The following is a 20,717-nucleotide window of genomic DNA, read 5'->3' on the forward strand; positions in this document are numbered from 1 at the left end:
GTCGTATCACTCACGCATCGACAACTAAAAGTTAAAGCGTGAAGTCGAAAAGCGACATACAGATAAAGGTATGAAGGAGAGTAAGAGAAGGACGGTATATAGATATATAACATAAGTAAAAAGTCACTAGTCGCGACCCGCGAAGTTTAGGCCGGCTAGGGTACAGTATGAAAGTAGTTGACAACAGTATCTCCTAATCTCTCCCAAAAGAAACATAAGAGCCTCTATAGGCAAGTCTAGGAGAGTTCAATACATAATAAAGCTTTTCAAATAAAAGTGGAGAGATTCTAAGCAAAATATAAAGTTGAGAATATAAAGATCTTCGCCATCTCTCAGATGAACCACAGCTCACTTCTGAGCACCTGAACCTGTATCTGAAAAACAAGAGATATATACGGAATGAGAACCCCCGACCCATGGGTTCCCAGTACGGTAAAAGTGCCAAATAAATACAATGCATTGTAATAAAAACTCACTAAGCATCCTAAACTTCCTTTCACCAAACATTCACCCTATGTTCTCGCTAATCCATAAATAGGCAACTGTCATAAGGGAATGTTAAGTCAAATTCTTATTCTTCATACTTCTCAAATCTCTCTAACTCTCCAACGAATCGGAATCAGAATCATAAACAAAACCATCACCAGTTATTCTGTCTCAGTAATTATATATCAATACATCATATCCTCACCTGGAGCAAATGAACTCACTTCACTGCGTCTACCCAGGGGACTCAAATTGTCTCATTCAATAATCATCATCATTATTCAATTACATCATTAACTCATCTCATCAAGAACAACCCTCAGCGTCCACCGACACCAGCATGAGGGACCTCTCAGTTGTACAAACACAAGCAATACAGACAAGTAATACACAATTAAAGTACAAGTAGAACAAGTAGCACATAATCAGGTAACATAGCATATATGATATAGCAATCCAAAACAAATAGGCAAACCCAAACAATTCAAACATATGCAAATGATGTATGCCTGCCCTATGGCTGATGAGTCTCATCTGTCGGTTATAAAGCCAACCTGACAAGTCTTGGTAGCTAACCATTGGACTGTCCCTCTGTCGTGCATCCCCAACTTGAGTCATTCTCAATCATAAACATGATCATAATCATAATCATACAACACTCACACTGGTGTTTATCTATACAACACCCACACTGGTGTTTTTTCACGGGGGCGAGCTCATCCGGAACTTTCACAGTATCCGGCCACACTTACGACATAGGGTCAGCAGAGTATCGAGTATCAACCTGGAGCACGTGGTGGCTAGTCACTGCTTTCATTCAGGGAAACTCGTATCTCAGATAATCATTTCACATTCATTCATAACATTTCATAATCATTCATCATGACCATATCGTCATTTATACATCACATGATTGCATATTTTATACATCACTCATCATAACCCGGGGCAAGTGGGATGAAATTACAACCCTTGCATCCACCCGGAGAGCCTCTATACTAACCAACTTGGAGCAAGTGGGGCACAACCACAACCCTTGCATCTACCAGGGAGGTAAATTCTCATATGCTCAGGAGAAACTAAGGAGGGGATCCTAACCTCCCACCATCTCGTTGGGGGCGATTTTACAATACCAGGAGGAACAAGGAAGGGGATCCTCACCTTCCTCCATCTCTCTGGGGTCGCACTTCCGAGAAAGAGAGCTCAAGATAAAACAATCATTCAAAGTCATATTTTCATTTCCAGCCATAAATCAATATTTATCATAGCCATCCGGCTCATGGTATAACTCATAACCAGCCAATAATCATTATCAAATACAGCCATTTAGCTCACGGCATACACCGTACTTCCATCATCACCCTCAGCAACTCATACAGTCATCATTAATCATAATCATCATTAATTCTCCCCTTACTTCGTCCACAAGTTACCACATCTCCTAGCCTCTTCCCATCGCTAGAAATGCTATAAGTATTTAGGACATAAAGGGTGAGAATGGAGATTTAGAAGACTGAAATTTGGCTTGAAAACTCAAAATCAGCTTTGGGGTGAAAACGGGGTCACGCGTGCGCGTCGCCCATGCGCACGCGTGGGAAGTAGAAAAGTTATAGGGACGCGTACGCGTCGCCCACGTGCACGCGTGGATGGAAGAAAAGTAAAGTGACGCCTGCGCGTCAGCCACGTGTACGCGTGGGTGCGGTTTGTGCCCCACGCACAAAACCAGCACAATACCTGTACAACTCTCGGGAACTTTGGCTGGGCACTTGAATCAGTACATCGACGCGTACGCGTTGGCCAGGCGCACGCGTGGGGAGTGAAAATTTGAAAGTGACGCGTGTGTGTCGGCCACGCGTACGCGTGGGAGTACGATCTGCCAAAAATTTTACTAAGTTAAAAAGCTGCAAAATTATATTTTCAAACTCCAAACTTCCAACACACATAACTTCTACTACAAAATTCCTTTTTCAACCATTCCTGAACCGTTGGAAAGATCGTTGAATAAACTTTCATAAAACTTCAATTTTGAAGAATTCCAAACTCCATGGACCAAGTTACGGACCGCCAAAGTTGGTCAAAATTAATTTTTACCCCAAAAATAGAAATCACCAATTTTTCTAATGTTCACAAGCCAAATTCATTTCCACTCATCCAAATGACCACAACCCAACCACATTCACATAATTACACTCAACGAAACCAGACCTACCTTCTCTACACAATTTTACCCAAAAATATCAAATTTCACACCTCAATTCCTCAAACCTTATTATTCAATAACCAAACCAATTATTCACACATTCAATATCTAAAATCCATCTAATCTCTTATATCATCACACAATACACATATCAACTTATCTTCCTTACCTCTTTCCGGCCTCCGGCCCAAAATTCACGGCCTCCGGCCCAAATTCACAATTTAAATGCATATTCCACAAACCAATATTCATTATTCAATTCATCAAATTCTCAACACACCAAACATACAAATTCACACAATTCTCAACTCAATCATCAATTCTCATTACATAACAACTATACATATTAGTACCAACTATTTGCACAATCAAAACTTAATCCTAGGGGCATCTACCTTAGGAATTCTCATCACACCACACGGTACTTAAATGAAACTTAAACCGTACCTCTTGTAGCCAAATTAATTGAGCTTCTTCTTGGAAGTCTCCACCAACCCTTAGCTCCAAGCCTCACCAAAGCTCCTCAAGCCACACCAACCTCACAATTATGCACCAAAATCACCAAATACACTAACATAACTAATTTCACATATATACATTAACCTAGGGTTCATGAAAATGATAAATCACAAGGATTGGAGGGTTTCTTACCTTAACCCACAAAATTGGTTGATGAAACTCACCAATGGCTCATACTAGAGTACTCCTAAACAATCAAAATCACAAGATTTTCTCAAAACCCAAACCAAATTTGAATTTAAAGAGGAAAACAAAAAATGGGCAAAGAACGGTGAAATACTCACCACAAAACTAAGATAGAATTGTAGAGGATGAGAAGAGCGACGCGTGGTCATAAACGACTCATCAATCAGAGTTTCAGAGAGAAAGTTATGATGATTTGAAGTTTGATGAAGTTAGGATTTTCTCTCTTCTTCCTCTCTTCTCCATTTCAGCGCCCCTACCCTCTTTCTTTAGAGTAAATGAACTGAAATGCTCATAACTAATGTTTATATATGTTGGGTCTTGGGCTCACTTGGGCCTGGTTCACTTGGTTTAACCCGTTGACCCAATTTTGGGCCAAAACCTTTAAGATTAGAGTTTTAAATGTATTTGAAATATTTCTATCTTCCCAAATTATAAATTCTTATTTCTTAACCTTGTTCACTCCTAATTAGTTCCTCGGCCGCAGTACCTAACATATCTCAACCTGTACTGGCGGTCAAATTTTCAGTGTGTGTTTTTACGTGGAAAACTATGTTTTTTGACTCAGAAAAATCCACTGAGTCCAAATATCATATTTAAATTGTCAAATTCCGATTGCTAAATTTTCTAACCGTATTCGCTCCTATTTAATTTATTATTTAATTAATTACGGTTTGACCGAATTTTACAAATTGCGTAGATATACAGTCATTGGGAGGAGTCATACAAGAAGGTGCCAAAATATGTCAGGTTGCGTTCAGTCAGTTGACATCCATATTGTGATTATCGGCACGTGCCATAATCTTGAAGTAATTCAAAAATATGATTAAAAAAGGGTAAAAGTGGGAGAAAAGGTTAAGAAATAGAAGTGAAAAACTCTTAACTACGACTGTAAATGAAATGCATATATATAGACCTGCTCTAACCTTATCTTATTTACAGTGTAAACAAAATAATATTACACGTATCTCGTTTACACTATAAACGAAATAAAGACGCTACACAACATGTGTACAAACGTGATACGGCCACGTTATCTAATATCTAGTGCCTTATCTCGTTTACGGTGTAAACGAAATACATGTAGTATTATCTCGTTTACACTGTAAACGAGATAAGAGATCCGATATATTTTAGTAAAAAAAATACAAATTATTTATTTCAGTAAATAAAATATTTATTTTATTTACGGAAATAAATAATTTATATCGTTTTTACTAAAATATACCAAATTTTTTATCTCGTTTACAGTATAAACAAAATAATATTATATGTATCTCGTTTTAAATAAATAAATAAATATTTTATTTATTTAAAAAAAATCCCTGTCTTTCTAGTCTCGTGACCTTTTTGTTCTCTTTTTCTTGTATTCAATTATCAATTTTATTTTACTTTTATTCCTGTGACTTCGTTGCAAGTTAAGTGAACATGCAAATCCTACAGGAAATAACTTCTTTTGTTTCATGCAGAATTTCTATATGATTATTATTATGTGTAAATTTTTGTCACCTACTCTAATAAAAGAAAAGAGAAATTGATAAGAAAATTATGTGATAATTTCTTCTTCGACGGAAGAGAACTTTCTTGAACTACAACTACATATACAAAAACAATTAAAGAAGATCGACAATGTAATATATACCATACATAATCAAAATTCTAATATATATTTTTTATATAACAAAAATAAGATAGACTACATACATAGACTGTTATGTGTGATCTTAACTCCGACATGGTTTGCACATAGCTTGTATTGTATGGTAATGGTTATGTTAGACATACTAACTAGTACTTGTAGTTATTTATTAAGAGAAATAAAAAAAAAAACCGCCAGAATTTACTTTATTTAGTATTAATTAATTATTATAATAATTAATAAATATTAAATAAGATAAATTATAATTATTTTTTGTTATTTTTTTTAATTATCAAATATTTTTAAATTTAAACATTATCAAAATTTATTGATTTAGTCATTTAATTAAATAATTTAATAATATATTTTATTTTATATTTTTAAATATTAATGACTAATTAATAATAAAAAATAATAAATTTTAATAATTTTTTAATATTTTTTATTTTTTAATTATTACACATATATCTCGTTTATTTTCATACATACACACAAACTTTTAAACCGCCAAGGTGGGTACGGTCATAAACAAATTATGCAACAAAATAAAAATAAAAAGGATATTATTATTATTATTATTATTATTATTATTATTATTATTATTATTATTATTATTATTATTATTATTATTAGTAGTAGTAGTAGTAGTAGTAGTAGTAGTAGTAATAGTAGTAGTAGTAAAGTATCATTTTTGTCCTAACGTTTGGGGTAAGTTCTATTTGTGTCCGTAACGTTTAAATCGTCCTATTTGTATCCCTAACGTTTATAAAAGTGATTCAATGTTATCCTATTATCAATTATACTAACAAATCAGATTATATTTTTCAATTATTCTCATTTGGATGTATTCATTCTCAATTAGGTCTCATTTGGATGTGTTTGATTTTAATATTATATCCACTATTTGTGTTTAGATTCAATTATGTCCCTAAAAAAGTAAATTATGTAAATGTTGTAGGAATTAGTTTCAACTTTTGATGAGCTATTTTTCGGAGTGGATCATCGATTCTATCCAGACATTTGTATTCTAAATTCAAGAAGAGATTTTTAAAACTCAAACTAAAGCGTTCATGATGTATAATCGATGGAAGGATAACATTGAATCACTTTTACAAACATTAGGGATACAAATAGGACGATTTAAACGTTAGGGACACAAACAAAATTTACCCCAAACATTAGGAACAAAAATGATACTTTACTCTATTATTATTATCCACGACAATATTGCAATTTTTAGCACTACGAAGAAAAAATGAATTGGTTAGACCATTGTTAACACACACACATGTGGTGAGTTCTACTAAATTTTTTCTAAAATAATATGTAAATTATCTTCTATGACATGGCACATTTTAATTAGATATTTAGTTTTAATTTGAATTAATTTAATTTATTAAGAATTAATATCTTAACTAAAGTAGGACCATTTTATAATTAAATAGTTTTATAAAATGGATGATTATATAATTTCTGTAAATATTAAAAAGTAAATTTATATTTTTTACCATTGTTCTGAAACCCAATGCACCACAGCTCCCATTCTTCTCTGAAATTGAAAGAAAAAATCAACTCAAGTCCTATCCACTCATTGATCCAACCCCACCGCTCGCAGCCATGTCAACCACCGTAGCCACCTCAACCCCGCAGCCCCGCAGCAGCTTTATGAAGGTATGGTGTTTGATATAAGTAATAAAAAGTTACCGTTGAATAAAAGATCATTATCTGTTGCTATTTTTTTTATTGGTTGTCTGGTGCTATTTTTTCCTTTCTATAGAACATATATGATCACGTGGTAAAAGAGTTGGAAACATTAGATGTTTCAGGATCTTTTGGCTTTAAGATGTCTGAAGATTTATAAGTAACCAATAAAACAAAAGACATGATAAGAAAAGATTCAATTTTTAATATTTTAGTAAATTATACAATTATTTATGTTGGGATATAATTTAATTTTAAAATAGTTTAATCATAGTTAACATAACAACTAATTAAAAATTGGCATATCATAAAAAATAATTTATATATTATTATAAGAAAGGTAAAGACTTTACTTTTATATATATATATATATATAGCAAAATCGTATGAAAATTTCTAACATCTAAGTATATGTTATTGAATAATTAGAAAATAAATAATTGATTTTTAGGTTTATTATTTTAAAAAATCATACATATATATATATAAAAACTTATTTTTTCACTTTAATAAACAAGCTAGGAAGATTATTCCCAGGGAAAAAAAAAAGGAAATAGTAAAAGGGAAGGGAGTGAGTAATTGATTTGAGTGAATGGAAACAACATAAAGAAAATGCTTCAGACAGACATAGTATATGAGGAAGGAAAATGCAATGTACCGATACGTTTAGTATAAAAAATGTAAAAAATTGAATAGTATTAATTTAAATATAAGATAAAATTAAAAAAGAATTAGTGATCTAATATTGTTCTTGACCACTTACAAGCACAAAATTAAATAATACCCTAATGCACTATACATAATTATTAACTATAATTATAATCTATCTCTGTATATATATAAATAATCATTTTTTATTATAAAAATATTTAGACGTTGATAAAATTAACAATAAAAAAATAAATTAATATTATATTTATAAAAAATTAGTATTGTTTGATGAAAATATTAAACCGTTAAATTTAGAATTGATTCCATTAAAAGTGCTATATCTTTTTTATTATGTTTTACATTACAATCCTTTAACCTAAAAAGTGCGGATATCATATCCGATCCGATCCGATGAAAATTGTGCGGATCAGATCCAATTTTCGGCCATATCCGATCCGATCCGATCCGTGGACACCCCTAGTTAGCCACCTCTAGTGACCTCCAACACCTCCAGATCGTCGTCTTCTTATCCCTATCAGAGCTACTCTTTTTTACCAATGTTGTCATTGTGTTTTGACTATTGAATTGTCTACTATTCTGCGCTGCCGACAGTTTTTCGCTGCTAGCCTCGTTGTCAACTGCTCCTTTCTCCTCCATCTCATCTCGTTGTCTACTGCTTTTTCTCGCCTCCTTTCTCTTTTTTGTTGGTGATTGCTCTATCGTGTTACCAACACTTGATTACTGTATTTTTTTATTTTGTTCTGAATTTAGTATTAAAGTTGATTTTGGTTTTGAATTTGGTTCTTGTTCTTAGAAAAGGTTGAAGAGTTGAGACAGAGAAGATAATAAAAAGCGCAATTTGAGAATTGTAGAAAAATTTTAACAGGGTCAACACTAAATTTAATGATTAAGTATTTTTGCCGGGTTAAGTACGATTTTGATCCCTAAGGTATAGGTCGGAAAATTTTTTCGTTCCTAACTTTTTTTTGTATACAAAATTGTCCCTAAGATTTAAAACAAAGTTTTAAAATCGTCATTTTTACTTAAATATTAAAATTTTGGACCAAGTTACTCATAATAAAAAAATTATAAAATACAAAAAAGAAAAGAAAAGAAAGATAGTGTTTCTGCTCTTGCGAAGGGGAATGAAAGAAGAAGAAGGAAAAAGGGAAGAAGAAGAAGAAACTATTCACGGTTCGTCTCTGTCTTAGCTTCCGTCACCACTTCTGTATAGTTTTGGTCCTTAAAATAAGAACAATTTTAAAATTAAGTTAAACATTAGGGACGATTTTTTATGCAAAAAAAAGGTTTAGGACAAAAAAATTTTTTGCCCTATTCCTTAAAAACTAAAATCGTATTTAACCTTATTTTTGTCAAATTATATTATTTTTTATAAGTACAACATCAATTTATTTTTTTTAGTTAATTTCGTTAGCACTCAAAACTTAATTAAAAATTTTTATTTACTCCCAAAAAAATCGATAACATTGTTGAGCTTTTTAGCATCACTAGCACAATTTTGTTGAGAGGAAAATCTTTTTTTTTTTAAATTATATTAGTTCACGCATTTTTTAGCTATTTTGTTATATTATCTTTTATTTATTATGTCATAAAATATATATTTTATATATTATTGTATTAATATATATCAAAATATTTATTACTTTGCTTTTTATTTGTTAGATATATAAAATTATAAAAAAAATAAAATTAGTCAAAGTGATAAATTCAAGTCATTTTAGTAGCAAAAAATATTTTTTAACTATATATATTTAAAATTAAAATTTATCAACTAAATTATTAAAAATTTAGATTAGAGGGTATGATATTAATTAATTTCACATTGCATTTATATACATTTAATAGTTAAAAAATGGATTAGTAAGCATACTTACACTAGTAGCACATATAATTTTATTATTTATTATTTTAATTTAATAAATTCTATTTGCAGCTAAAAGTATAGAAAAAGCTTGAAATACGAATGCCATTGGGGCACTCACTCTCCGTGACGTTCGCCTACAGGCTCCCATTTCTCAACTCTCTCTCAAGTGCGTCAATTCCACTCGCTACGCACTAATAAATCAATGTCAAAATATTCATACTTTCTCAATTAAAAAAAAAATTAATCTTCATGCACTTGTAGCTTTATATCTGCATCTAATTATTTAATATTATACATAAAAATTAATTATTATTTTTATTAATTATATAAATAATTATTAAAAAAACAAATGTATTATATAACTATATATTTTACAATGTTAATGTATCAAAAATTTAAAATTAAACTCTAAGAAAAGATAAACTATACGTTTTGTTATTTTTTTTTATTAAAGATAGAGAAACTTGAATCCGCAGCCTTTTAGGTGAATATGCAAAAACTATGTCATTTGAGCTATAACTCATTAGCATACATTTTGTTAAACTAAAATATTCTAAAAAATTTAAAAATATATTTATTAATTTTATTCTAAAAATTTTCAGTTTATATTAAATATATCCTAACAATTAAATTTTTAAAAAATTTAAAACTAAAGTAGGTGTTAAAATTAGAATCCAATTTTTTTCAACCTTAAGGAATATATTCCAACACAAAAATATGACGGTTTCTTGATTCCATTGCATTTTTTAAATTTGATAAACCGGGAACAAAGGTCTTCAGATAGGTAATATCAACCGGATGCAATGCAATATTATTATTAATGGCGATGGAGTTAGTCAAACATTTGTTACACTTTTTTCTAATTTATGGTTATACGTCATTATAATTTATACATCTCCCTCTGATTGAAGCAATTTGAGTTGAATCATAAGAAATTGACCAAGGGGAAACAGGTCAAGAAACATATAATTATATAGTATTAGTGGGGGTGTTAGATTGCCATCAATCGCAAACAAGGTTGAATCATACCCATATTTGATCATTTTCTTTACTTAGTATTCCTTTTTGGTTGTTTTTTTTAATTATTTTCATTGGTTTGAAACTTTGAATAGAAATTTAGTAGATGTTGCAACATGCAATGCAAGGTCATATATGACAAAAATGTATTGACTATTGTGGTATGTCCACGTGCATAGAAGGAGATTGAAGATTGAAGATTGAAGATTTATTAAGGAAGAAAACAAAGGAGGAGTTATTTGCTTTTTTCTGCTCCTCGTTTTACCGCACACCCACTCCTTCAACTTGTCTTAATCTAAAGTCTAAACGTCCAACCCCCTCAACTAACCACATTTCATATTAGTTATGTCAAGTTTCAGTAATTTACCAATTTACCCATTCTAAAGATAGATAGAATACACCTACATTAGGTGTCCTGCCGTTGACAATTTACTGAAGCTATGCTTATATTAATTAACATTAACAACTTTTTTTTTATATTATATTAAATTTTATAATTGGGACCCGTCTAAAGTTAAAATATTTCTAAAGTGAAAAAAAAAAACATTTTAATAATTTTTTGAATTAAAATAATAAAACTCATTAATAATAAAAATGATAAATTTAACTGTGATTAAAATATTTATTTTTTATTTTACTAATTTACTCTTCTTTTAGCATTATTTTAAAAAAAAATTAATTTGTTAAGTGTGGATGAGACATCTGTTTATAGATATTCAAGTAGTACTATCATAATTAATAATTAATAATATGAAAATTCATCATCGGAAGGGAAAAAAAATGCCATGTGTTTCTAAGAGAGCAAGTGAGACTATTTCCAATACACTAATTTTGTACACAAGTAACCTCATTTTCAAATCCAATCCTTTATGGCACCTCCTATAAACTATTTATTAGTATATTTATTTTAAAAAAATCATAAAATAATATATAGATATTAAATCTTTACGCTTTGTAAGAATTTATAATAATAGTCAATTTTTGCACTCTATAATAAGAGTGTTCATGAATCGAATCATATTCGTATCTAATCTATAATTTATATATATAATTTAATATTTAATTTGTAAAATGATTCAATCTGATAAGCACTATAATCGAATTAGGTCATAAATATCACATTTATATCTGCAAATCTGCATCAAATAATAAACAAATAAATAATATATATTGTATTTTTTATTTTAATTAATATTTATTATTTATATATTATACTTTTTTTTATTATTTAAAAAAATTAATTTAATAATATTTTAAGAGTAAACATATTTAAAAAAGAGATTTTTATTAGAATAATAAAAGAGATTTTATTGATTTCTATTTATAGAAATAAACTATTTTAATACTTTTTAATATGTGGATAAGATCATATTTGACTATATAAAAAAGTGCATATATTGGATCCGTTTAAATTTAACGAGTTTTGTACCGATCAAATTAAATTTTTGACCATATTTGATCCGCAAACACTCTTATCCTATAGCAGATTATAATGATAATCAATTTTCACATAAATCTCTATATCCTGTAACAGTTCTTTTGAAATATCTACTTTTTATAACGATTTATATAGAATAAATATAAAATTAAAATATAACAACAAAGTCTTGTCTCATTAAGTGGGGTCGGCTATATGAATCAAACAATGCCATTGAGTTCTATCATGTATCATGTTAATAGAAAGATCGTTTACATGTAGATCTTGTTTGACCACTTCATGGATGGTCTTCTTAGGTCTTCCTCTGCCTTTCACCCATTGTCCGTCTTCCATCTCATCCACCCTCCTGATTGGGTGTTCTGTCGGTCTTCTTCTCACATGTCCGAACCACCTGAGACGCGATTCTACCATCTTTTCCACAATAGATGCTACTTCAATTCTCTCTTATATCTTCATTTCTTATTCTATCCAATCGCGTATGACCACTCATCCATCTCAACATCTTCATCTCTGCCACACTTAACTTATGTTCATGCTCCCCTTTAGTCGTAAACACTCTCTACCACAAAGCTAGCATAGCCGGTCTGATAGCAATGCGATAGGATTTACCTTTAAGTTTTAAAAGTACCTTTTGTCACATATAAAACCAGACGCACTCCGCCATTTTAACCAACCTACTTGGATCCTATGATTTACATCTGTTTAATCTTTCCATTATCTTGTATGATGCACCAAAGATACTTAAAACTCTTAACTTTTCATAGGATGTTATCTCTAATTTTGACCTCTATATTAGGATTTTTTCTTCGCAGGCCGAACTTACATTCCATATATTCCGTATTGTTATGACTTAGGCGCAGACTATACACTTCTAGAGCTTCTCTCCATAACTCCAATTTCTTGTTTAGGTCTTTTTTTTGACTCTCCTATAAGGACGATATCATTAGCAAAAGCATGCACCATGGTACAAGCTCTTGGATATGCTCTGTGAGTACTTCCAAGACTAATGTGAAAAGGTATGGACTTAAGGATGATCCCTGGTGTAATCCTATACCAATAGACAATTCCTCTGTCACACCACCTTGAGTCTTCACACTAGTTGTAACTCCATCATACATGTTTTTAATTGCACGAATATATGCGATCATTACTCTCTTCTTTTCTAAAATCTTCCATAAGACCTCCATTGGCACCATATTGTACGCCTTTTCCAAGTCAATAAACATCATATGTAGATCCTTTTTATTGATATGATACGTCTCCATCATTCTTCTTAATAGGTATATCGCTTCAGTGGTAGATCTGCCTGGCATAAAACCAAATTGGTACTCTATTATTTGTGTCTCTTGTCTCAACCTTTGTTCTATCACCTTTTCCCATACCTTCATGATATGGTTCATGAGCTTGATCCTTTTATAGTTTTCGCAACTTTGTATATCCCCTTTATTCTTGTAGATAGGTACCAAAATAATCTTTCTTCACTTACCTGGCATCTTCTTAAAAAAAAAAGATTTAATTACTCTGTTGGTCCCTATGATTTCACTAAATTTTTAATTAGGTCCCTATACTTTTTTTCTTTTCAATTAGATCCTTACATTACTTTAATTTTGTAATTAAGTCCTTTCTAGTGTAAAAAAATTAGAATTAATTGAATATTTCTTCGCAAATTAAATGTATTTATAATTAAAAACTTAATTAAATTTTTAACCGCATGTATTTTAGTAAAAATATTATGTTAATTTTAACATCTTTAACATGAAAAGGATGTAATTACAAAATAAAAAATAATGTAAAAATCTAATTAAAAAAATATAAAAACTTAATTAAAAATTTAATAAAATTATGAAACCATAGAGTAATTAAACCTAAAAATAATAATAATTTATTTATGCAATTTATCAATAGATATGGCCAAATATATTAATTTAAGTATGTGATTCAAATCCAATCCTCCGGTGTTCTTTTATAATAATACTAATTTAGTAATATAATTTTTATATATTCTAGCTGAGACAAAACTTATTATTATTTTATTAAATAGCATTAACCTATTTTTATAATATGCATTTCAAAAATATAAAATAAAGTTAAAATTAAAAAATATTTTATTGTACAATAATTGTATTTTGTTTCAAAATATTAATATGTATGATCCTAGTTCAAACTTTATTATACCCTAATTTAGGATTAAACTCTAATCATATAGACAAATTAAAAAAAATACTAATTAATTTGATCATCATAAATCAAATAATAATTAGGAACTATGAGAAAATAAAAAAAAATTGTCTACGTAGTTAAATTTTAAGAAATAATTGTGAAGATAGCTTTAACTTTTTTTTTCATTTATAAGTCAAACTTGGTCAAATATTTTTTTTATATTTAAAAGAATAAAGCTCTACATTCAAGCAAAATACTTAATCAAGTCTAATAAAATTGTTATAATAGCTTTTTAAATCACGTGCTTTTTCTCCGTTTCCTTATCCTTCTCCTCCTCTTTCTTCTTCTTCTTCTTCCCCTCCTCCTCCTCCTCTCTTTCTCAATGTTGCATTTTTTTTTTTACATTATCGTCATCACCAATAACACCAACATTTTGCTAATATCTTTGTTAGTTCTGATTTTCTCTTATACCATCATTAAATAATTTCAGTTCATATTATTATTCAAGTAAATTAATAACATTAAAATTACATAATTTTTTCAAATTGAAAGTAATTATAGTCAATTTCTGGACTTCAAATATTCAAACAAAATTTTTTTCCAATGATAATAATTGATTGAAGCGTTAGTCAATAGTGTAAATGAAAAATAGTATAAAAGTCTGTCTAGATGCAAAAATGAATTGAAATATGTTTTTTTTGCTGATTGAATGTTTATTACTTTTTGTTTAAATCTAAATCGAATTCGGTTTATTTATGAATTGAGTTAGGTTCACTTGATATTACTTTAAAGTATTCACCAAATATGTTATTCCTTAAAAAATTTGGTTCATCTCTTAATTTAATTGATTCATTTGCATGCAAAAATAAATTGAAATGTACTTTTCTTGCTAATTGAATATTTATCACTTTTTGTTCAAATCTGAATCGAATTCGGTTCATTTGTAAATTGAGTTAAGTTCACTTGATACTACTGTTAAGTATTCACCAAATTTAAACCAAATTCAGTTCATTTTTGGATCCAAATGAACCTCAATTAAAAGGAGGAAAAGAACAAACGTAGCAACAACAGCAACAATAAAAGAATGATAATTGAGAGAAAACACGCGAAGAAGAAGAAGGAGGAAGACAAAGAAGATAAGAAAGTAATTTTTGTTGAGTTTGAGCTTGCTTGATTTAACTTGAATACAAAAATGCTTGAATGTGTAGTTGGACTCTTAAAAATTATTTTTGTCAACTTCTAACATTTCGATAATATTAGTATTAAGATAAGAAAAATTTGTTTTTTTCTTTTTAAACTCACTAATTTGGATTTGATTAGATTCTATTTTTTGCAAATCACTTGATTATATTGAATTTCGAATCTACTTTTATAACCGATTCAATTCAATCCAATCCAAAATGCACAATGTACTATAATATTATTATATTTAAAATTATACTGATAACATGTTCAATTTATTAGATATTTTTATATTATTCTTGTATTATCATTATTTAATAAATATTCTATGTTCAAAATGTGATTTATTTATTTATTTTAACTAATCTATACTTTTATTTCTATTATTATGTTATCATTGGATTTTTAAGATATTATTAAACTTATTATATCAGTGTTGATTTTTTTTTTGTGACTATCATTGTTAGTTTAGTTATTTAAAATTTAATGTTAAGAGTTGTTATATATATATATATATATATATATATATATATATATATATATATTTTTTTTTTTAATTTATAAAATCGTAAATATAATCCAATCCAAACCGCTTGAAATTGAATCAGATTGGATTGGATCGAATTCGATTTTCTTTTAAAAATTATTTAAACCAAATCGTACCGCAAATAAAATTAGTGTTCGAATCGAATAAAATTTTAACTCGAAACCGATCCAAATCGCAGCGTAAACACCCCTAATAACAATACAAATATTTACGCACCCACCATTTTAAAAATATTAATTATATACAAATATTTAGGCACCCACCATTTTAAAAATATTAATTATATAATTGTTTATAAGTGCAAAGAAATTTTTAATACTATAGGTTTATAGATTCCCACGAAAGATTAAGAACTTTCCTTTTCTGTCTTGCACTATGCGAGACTTGTGCTCCCGTTCCCATCTCTCTTCCAAACCCACTGTTCCTTGATTTGAAGTTTCTGCTATCTTTGTCTTCCTCTCTAGATTCTATCATCTATCACTGTTTTGGGTTGAATTTCAGAGACACAGCTATAACCCCCTTTGAAAAAGAAAAAGAAAAAGAAAATTAAAAATTAAAAAAACAAAAACACAATCTTAGGAGAGAGAATATAGAAATGACGTTTTTGGTTTGGAAACTGAAGCAGAGGTGTTTGACGAAAGTTTGCTGAGGTTAGGTTCAGAGTCCACTGTTCTTTGTTTTCTACCCTTTTCTTTATTCTTCTTATTCAAACTCTCTGGGCTTAAATTTCAAACCTTTTCTGGTTTCTGCCACAAGAAGTAACCAAAGGTTTCATTTTTTATGAGAAAGGGCTATCTGGGGTTTGTGTTAGTGTTTGAAGAGGTCATTGTTGAGTTGAGTTTCTGAGAAATATTGAGTCATGGGATTTTGATTTTTGGGTCAAAGATCTTAAATTTCTGTTTTTTTTTTTTTTTTTTTCAAGTGGGGACTGAATGGGATCTCAACCTCACCGGCTAACTATACTCCTTTGTTGTTGTTGTTAGTATTGATTGTTGTCTTCACTTTATTTTTTTCAATGGGCACTATTGATTGCTTCATTCACAAGCTGTTGCCATATGGTCCCTATTCTATTTTCTTTGGGGTTTTGGGGATTTGGGATATAAGTTTCTTCATTTGAGCATCCCCTATCTCTTTCTCCAAGAGGAGGTGCTGTTTTTAAAATTTTCCTCTCAGGTTGTGTAAGGAGGGGTTTTGGGGTTTTCTCCTTCAATCTTTACTGTCTTAGATCTCTTTGTTCTTGGGATTTGGTGTTATTTCTGGTTGGGATTGGTGATCTGAATATTTTACTTGGAAGTTGGTGTTTGGTGCTTTCCTTTTCAAGCTGCTTGCTGCTTCAATTTGAGGGGATTGTGAATTTTGTTTGAAGCTGTGATTAAAGGTTCCTTCTTCACTTTCCCAGTGATAGTAGCTACCACTATGTGTATGGAGGCTTAGCCTTTGATTTTTTTTTTTAGCATACACATATCAAGTTATTGTTTTCAGCAATGGTGATTCTCAGATGTTTGTCAGTGACAATAATTCTGCAGTGGTGTATGTTGGCTTGCTTGCTATGGCAGGCCATATCATCATCTTGTGACCCTCTTGATTCATCAGCACTGAAGGAATTTGCAGGCAACCTTACAAAGAACAATTTCATGACATCATGGTCTAATGATGTTTCTTGCTGCCAGTGGTATGGTGTTATTTGTGGTAATGTAACTGCTGGTGGTGGTGGTGGAGCAGCATCTAGCAGAGTTACTAAGTTGAACCTCCCTGGAATTGGTCTCAATGGTACAATTCCAGCATCTTTATCAAAGCTAGATCAGCTAATTTTTCTGAATCTGTCGTTCAACCATCTTGGAGGTCGATTGCCTGTGGAATTCTCCAATTTGAAGCTCCTGAGGATCCTTGATTTGAGCCATAACATGCTTTCAGGACCGGTTTCAGCAGCGATTTCCGGTTTGCAATCCATTCAAGTGTTGAACATTTCCAGCAATTCATTTGATGAGGACATGCTCAAGCTTGGTGAGTTTCCTCAGCTCCTTGCTCTCAACATGAGTAACAATTCATTCAATGGCAGGTTCAATTCCAGAATTTGCAGTTCCTCAAAGGGTCTTCAAACCCTTGATTTATCTGCAAATCATCTTGTTGGTGGTCTTGAAGGCTTGGACAATTGCGCGAAATCTCTTCAACAGTTGCATTTGGATTCAAATTCATTCACTGGCACTCTTCCAGATTCATTGTATTCATTTTCAGCATTGGAGCAATTCTCAGTCTCAGCCAACAATCTCTCTGGCCAGTTAAGCAGGGAATTAAGTAAGCTCTCTAGCCTAACAGCTCTTGTTGTTTCGGGGAACCGGTTTTCCGGGGAGCTCCCGAATGTGTTTCGGAGCCTCTTGAACCTAGAACAATTGGTCGCACATGCCAATTCATTTACTGGACCATTGCCTTCTACGTTGGCTTTTTGCTCAAAGCTTAAGGTGCTTGATCTTAAGAACAACTCTTTGTCTGGTCAAATTGATCTTGATTTCACTGGCTTGTCTAATCTTAGCACACTTGATCTTGCTACTAATCACTTCAATGGATCCCTTCCGAACTCGTTGTCCAATTGCCGTGAATTGAAAGTCTTAAGCCTTGCTAGGAATGGGCTAACTGGTCGAATTCCCGAAAGTTATGCCAATCTCACTATGCTTTCTTTTGTGTCTATCTCAAATAACAGCTTAGTTGACTTATCCGGGGCTCTATCTGTTCTGAAGCAGTGTAAAAACCTCACCACTCTTATCTTCACAAAGAATTTCCATGGTGAGGAAATCCCGCAAAATGTAACTTTAGGATTCGAGAGCCTTTTGATTTTGGCATTCGGAAATTGTGGTCTTAAAGGCCAAATTCCTCCATGGATATCAAATTGCAGGAAATTGGGAGTCCTTGATTTGTCTTGGAACAATTTGAATGGTAGTATTCCCTCTTGGATTGGTCACATGGACAGTTTGTTCTACTTGGATTTGTCGAACAATTCTCTGACCGGAGGAATTCCGAAAAGCTTGACAGAGTTGAGGGGCCTCATGTCGACGAATTGTACCCGGCCGAATCTCACGGTATCCTCCGGCATTCCACTCTTTGTGAAGAGAAATAAGAGTGCTAGTGGACTACAATATAACCAGGCCTCGAGTTTCCCTCCATCAATTTTGTTGAGCAATAACATGTTGAGTGGAAGTATATGGCCTGAAATCGGTCACTTGAAAGATCTTCATGTCTTAGATTTGAGCAGGAATAACATTTCTGGTACCATTCCTAGCACTATCTCAGAGATGGAGAACTTGGAAATGTTGGATTTATCCTACAACGACCTTGTTGGATCAATCCCTGAATCATTTAACAACCTCACATTCTTGTCGAAGTTCAGTGTGGCATATAATCGATTGCAAGGAAAAATTCCAGATGGAGTGCAATTTTATAGCTTCCCTAGTTCAAGCTTTGAGGGCAACTTGGGGCTTTGTGGAGCCATTGATTTACCTTGCAAAAACGTCCCAAGTTTAAAGCCCAGTTCGTCTTCTGGTTCTTCGAGAAAACGAGCTAATGTACTTGGCTTAACGATCGGCATAGGGATAGGGCTTGCACTGCTTCTTGCAATTATTCTGCTCAAGATGTCAAAGAGGGAAGATAAGCCAGTTGATAATTATGATGAGGAACTCAGCAATAGGCCACACAGGTTATCCGAAGCACTTGTTGCCTCGAAATTGGTTCTGTTTCATTCGGATTGCAAGGATCTAACTGTTGCGGATTTGTTAAAATCCACAAACAATTTCAATCAAGCAAATATTGTTGGTTGTGGTGGGTTTGGCCTTGTTTACAAGGCATATCTTCCAAATGGCACAAAAGCCGCCATCAAGAGACTCTCCGGGGACTGTGGTCAGATGGAACGAGAATTCCAAGCCGAAGTAGAGGCCCTTTCAAGAGCTCAGCACAAGAACCTTGTTTCTCTTAAAGGTTATTGTAAGCATGGCAATGACAGGCTGCTAATTTACTCTTACTTAGAGAATGGAAGCTTGGATTACTGGCTGCATGAGAGTGTGGATGGGAATTCGACTCTAAAATGGGACGTGAGGCTCAAGATTGCGCAAGGTGCAGCTCGCGGATTAGCTTACTTGCACAAGGGGTGCGAACCATACATAGTGCACCGTGACGTTAAATCCAGCAACATACTGTTGGATGACAAGTTCGAAGCTCATTTGGCTGATTTCGGTCTCTCAAGGCTACTTCAACCTTATGATACTCATGTCACAACAGATTTAGTAGGGACATTAGGGTACATTCCTCCAGAATATAGTCAGACACTGACGGCAACCTTCCGGGGCGATGTTTATAGCTTCGGCGTGGTTCTTCTCGAGCTTCTTACGGGTAGAAGGCCTGTGGAAGTCATCAAGGGGAAGAATTGCAGGAACTTGGTGTCTTGGGTGTTTCAGATGAAATATGAGAACAAGGAGCAAGAGATCTTTGATCCAGCAATTTGGCACAAGGATCATGAGAAACAGCTCTTGGAGGTTCTTGCTATTGCATGTAAATGTCTAGACCAAGATCCTAGGATGAGACCTAGCATTGAAGTAGTTGTTTCATGGCTTGATAGTGTAAGATTTGATGTCCCTCAACAGTGATCTTTATATATAGTTCTTGAAGTAATGCCTTTAGTTATCTGGGTTTTGGTTGTTATCAAAATATCATCATTGACAATACATTTTGTAAAGCAAGTTTGTTGTAATATGAAAGGTGCAGTGTTTCTTAATACAGCTACTACCTTGGTTTTTTTTTTTTCTTTTGAAGCCATTTAGTTCATTATACTTGATATAGGATTTTTTTTTTCTATTCTAAAATTAAAAAAAAAAATTATTTCTCCCAAAAAATTAATTAGACTTTAATTCCTGAAATACGTTTGTTTGTTTGTTTGTTTTTTTTTTTTTTTTTTTTTTTTTTTTTTTTTTCATTTAGGTTGAGTTCGCTGCATCTCCGGCGAATCTCACTAATTTTGTAAGGTTTCCCGTACCCCGTGTATATTTTTATAGAGTTCGCAGCATCCTCCGACGAACTTCACTTCGTCTTCCTCCATAAAAAAAGTTGGAAAGTTGAATATTGGAC

The 20,717-nt window shown here is 31.7% G+C and overlaps 1 protein-coding gene across 1 annotated transcript; it reads left to right on the forward strand.

Annotated features, from left to right (window-relative positions):
* Positions 1-15,949: 15,949 nt before the first annotated feature.
* Positions 15,950-20,367, forward strand: PSKR2 (phytosylfokine-alpha receptor 2). Its single transcript, XM_016314879.3, has one exon. It carries the CDS (start codon positions 17,093-17,095, stop codon positions 20,237-20,239), a length of 3,147 nt encoding a protein of 1,048 aa, XP_016170365.1. The 5' UTR covers positions 15,950-17,092; the 3' UTR covers positions 20,240-20,367.
* Positions 20,368-20,717: the final 350 nt, after the last annotated feature.

Source organism: Arachis ipaensis, chromosome B8 (assembly GCF_059453495.1).
Source record: "Arachis ipaensis isolate K30076 ecotype BB chromosome B8, ASM5945349v1, whole genome shotgun sequence".
Lineage (NCBI taxonomy): Eukaryota > Viridiplantae > Streptophyta > Magnoliopsida > Fabales > Fabaceae > Arachis > Arachis ipaensis.